The sequence below is a fragment of the Papaver somniferum genome, chromosome 9, assembly GCF_003573695.1.
Source record: "Papaver somniferum cultivar HN1 chromosome 9, ASM357369v1, whole genome shotgun sequence".
Classification (NCBI taxonomy): Eukaryota; Viridiplantae; Streptophyta; class Magnoliopsida; order Ranunculales; family Papaveraceae; genus Papaver; species Papaver somniferum.
Window position 1 is genome coordinate 15088417 of NC_039366.1, and position 4148 is coordinate 15092564.

Below are 4148 nucleotides of genomic sequence, written 5' to 3' on the forward strand. Positions count from 1 at the left end.
AACTCTGTATTGGATGGAAAAATTAAGGATGGGAGAAAACACTAACTTCAATCCTTTTGGGGAAGAAACGCTAATTATCGATCTTGGCAAGGGAGGAAATGCAAAGTAGCCCTCTATTTTTTATGGAAGCCTCTAATGAAGATTATGGTGCTTAATTTAATGATCAAAATTATTTTTTCCTGTTAAAAAAAGCACACACACATAAACCATGTACACACATAAATAAAAAGTAAGGGATTTGAACAATAATTTTTAGGGGATCGAGGATCCAATGACATGGTTATACTCACAATGTTCACAATTTTATCCAATGATTATTTTCAGAAAACCTGTAACATAATAGATATGGAATTAACTTCGTGACGATATATTCTTTTTACAAAGTCGTTTATAACAACAATTGGTGCCGTCCACATAGTAACCCTTACCGTTTACCAACTTAATTTGGATCGTCGATTTTTTTCAGCTGATTTCCAAAAGGGTGGATGGTAGTCTTGGATTGTGGAGCACCTAAGAAAAGTATATTACTGGAACATCAACTTCCCGATAATTATCTTTGGGAGAAATTGGGAAATGGTATAGTGCGAAGAACCAATTTTTTTTTGCGGGTTGTGAGTTATAACCCCAAAGGTGTCACTATACATGTACAAAAAGTCCATCAAAATAAAAATAACACAAAAACTCAAATAATAAAAATAACACAAAAACCCCAAAAATGTCACTATCCACCACCAATTACCACCAACTAGTAACACCATTACTAATCAACGTTAACATGATAAACAACATCACTGCCACAATCTTACCATCACCAACCAGCAACATTATCATCGCCGCCACCACTACCATCACCAACCACCACCACCATATCCACCAACCAACACCACTCATCATCATCAACTTCATAACCATCATTGCCACAAGTAACTACCACTACTAGCAACCGACACCACATCAACCAACAAATACTAGCACTACCATCTCCATCAAAAGCACCACCACTAACCAAACCAACACCACCACTAACCAAAAACAGTACCACCAAAAAGTTGGTTTCATCATAAACTTACTGTTTTATCATTAAAATCTTTTGTTTCATGATAAAAAAAATAGGCAAAAATAAGTTGATACTAAATTGGATTCATAGAATTTGATGAATCCAATTTTGGTCTCGTGAATTTGACGAAAACAATTTTGTTTAGGGTTTTTGTATCAATTTTTAACAATTTGGAGTCTTTGTATAAATTTTGTTTAATATAGAGTTTTAATGAATCTCAACATTTGAACCGAATTTTTGTACTCCAAATTTGATCATTTTGGTGCGTTGCTAATGATTCTGTTTTTTTTATTAATAGTGCTTCTAAATAGAATCGTCCTTTCGACAATCTTTATACTGCTTACACACAACTTTTTTGGTGTGGCCCGCATTGGACCCCGCAAAGGACATCAGGGTCTTGCTTTTGTGAGAGCTTTTAGAAGTGGTATTTTTTTTTCCTTTTTCTTTTCAGAAATGATACGCGTACCATAGCAATGCACCGTGATGTGCACCGTGATCAGATCCAAGAGCCATTAAGGCAGCCTTGGGAGAGATTTGATGGGGGTGGAGTTAAGGGTGGGATCCACTACTTTTTTTCTCTCACACCAAACATCACTGTGCACTGCTTCGGTACACCAAACATTTCTATTTTCTTTTAAGAATTTTTGTTTATGCAGTCTGGAGAGATAAAGATAAACTAAAATTTGTAGAAGACCAAGTATCCTTTCAACAATTTTATTTATGCTCTCTTTGGGGAATCTTTTAGGTAATCCAGACGTGAACACAACGATATAAATTCATCGAAAAAAAATTAATTAAGTCAATTGAATTTTTATTTGATAAATTTAATCAATAATCTTGCCCTCTACTATGAATTTTCACAAATCAATCGGAAATCTTATCTTTGGTGTTTTGGTGGTTCTCCGACTCGGGTAGCTTATCGAAAATCCTAGTTGGTCTTGTATACCGATCTTCTGTATAATCATCTGAAGTCTACATAGCTAAGGCCAAGGAAACTCCGAGCAGACCTATAAGCCTCCACCGCAACCAGCACATCAAATCCGTAAACGAGAAACACTTTCCGGTTCCCGGCGCAGCTTGTCGTCGGTTTGTCTGTGATCATTTTTTATTTTATTTTTATTTGTGTTTGCTCAAACGAAGAGAGACGCCTTATAGTAAGTAAAGTACAAAGATCATGAGTGATAAGGTTGAGTTTGTTTCTAATGATATTCCTCAAGACATAGTTCTACATATACTCCATAAATTACCTGTTAAATCTTTGATCAGATTCAGTTGTGTATCTAAGTTGTGGTTTTTCTTAATCAACAATCATCATCAACAATTCAACAAATTTCAAATGGTCGAATCTCAAAAGAAGCCGATACTCTTATTTACTTTCCAAGATTGTTTCAAGCAGAAGAGATTCTACTATGTACAGAAAGAAGAAAACGGTAATACTCCCAATACCAATCTCTTTACTTACCAAAAAAACATTAGTTACAATGGTCTCGAGTATATGATTGGGTATTCTAATGGTTTAGCTTGTTATTGGAACTATGGTGTGCATCGTGAATCTTATAATGGTGAATGGGTCTATTTCTCACTTGAAATTTGTAATCCTAGTAGGATTGAGAAGCTAATTATTGTCTCCCGTTTGATAAGTAGGGTGGGTGAACATATCTGCTGCTTTCGAATTGGGTATAACCCCTTTCGCAACGAATATAAGGTTATGTGTATCATGAAATATTATGAATATGAATATTACATCTTTACACTCGGTAGTAGTAAACCATGGAGAAAGATTAGTAACCCATGGCCGAAACATCGTCCAATGAGTAGTTTTCCATCTAATGTTAGGCGAAGGATACCACCAATCTCTTGTAATGGTACCCTCTTTTATGAAACTGAAAAACCTGAAGAAGAAAAAAAGATTTACAGACGTTTAAGTCCGGCAGCAGGAAAAGAAAATTATAGACGTTTTGCTTTGGTATCATTCGATCTCCAAGGTGAGAAGTTTCAAATAATTGAACTTCCGCGTGATGATGAGTTTGTTTTAAATTATAATAAGGGTGTTTTTTCTCCAATGGAGTACAAAGGATGTTTCAGTTATTCAAGAATGGGTACGGAGGAATATGATCCTTATAGCGGCAAGGTTGTACTACATATATTGAAAGACGCAGTTAAATCCGTTTGGGTTAAGGAAACTATTAAGTTCGTTCTTCCAAGAAACCAGTTAGATAATCCTCCTCTTCCCGATAGGGACGTTATTGTGATTTTTTGTAACCAAGTGATTCTGTTTTGGAGCAATGTCGGGTTCTACAATGTGCATTCAAAAAAACTAAAGAAAGTTGAAATTCCCAAAGAATGTTTTGCGAATTATCATGAGAATTACATTTCTAGTTACGTTGAAAACTTTCATTCTTTAAAGGCTTGGGCAACGGTGACGGGTGAAGGAAACACAAGAGATGTATTGGAGGAATACAAGAAGAACTCCCATCTTAGACGAGAAGTTTTCAACAATATACCAACAAATAATCCAGCAGTTATTTGTTTTTTAGACTCATTATAATCTTCTCAATAGCAAATAACGAGTCTTAGTTTTCATGTTTGGTTCAAGATGGATGGTCTTGCTGTTATGTTTATAATTTTATCAAAATATTATTTTGATTTATAAGGCAGTTTATTTGTTTTGTTAGTTATCAATGAAGAACCATTTGTTAATCAGTTTCTCTTATTCAGTGGAAATTTGGAATTTCTTTTTAGGCTGTGCTCACATATGTAATGTTACTCAAAGGACAGTTAAAGAGATAGTGGACAGTTGGAGAAGTCTAAATGTTTCTGATATGGGAAAGCAACTTTGGAAGAGACTTCCATCTGCAATAATGTGGGGAATTTGGAAATCCTGCAATGCGCTTAATGGAAAGAGTTTCAAAACCCAGGATTTATCAGGGATATAAATATCGACACGTTCAATTAAGCTAAAAGCCTAGATTGCTTTAAGGGGATTAATACTTCAAATGTCATAGTGGGATGGGATAATTTCTTTCTGTACTTACAGCTATGTTGTAAAAAGCGCTAGGCAAGGCGAGGCGCCAAGCCCAGCGCCTTTGAC

The 4148-nt window shown here is 35.3% G+C and overlaps 1 protein-coding gene across 1 annotated transcript; it reads left to right on the forward strand.

Annotated features, from left to right (window-relative positions):
* Window positions 1-1754: 1754 nt before the first annotated feature.
* On the forward strand, window positions 1755-3687 carry LOC113308571 (putative F-box protein At3g52320). The gene has a single exon (XM_026557033.1). The coding sequence runs from the start codon at window positions 2232-2234 to the stop codon at window positions 3603-3605; it is 1374 nt and encodes a 457-aa protein (XP_026412818.1). The 5' UTR covers window positions 1755-2231; the 3' UTR covers window positions 3606-3687.
* The last annotated feature ends 461 nt before the right edge of the window (window positions 3688-4148 follow it).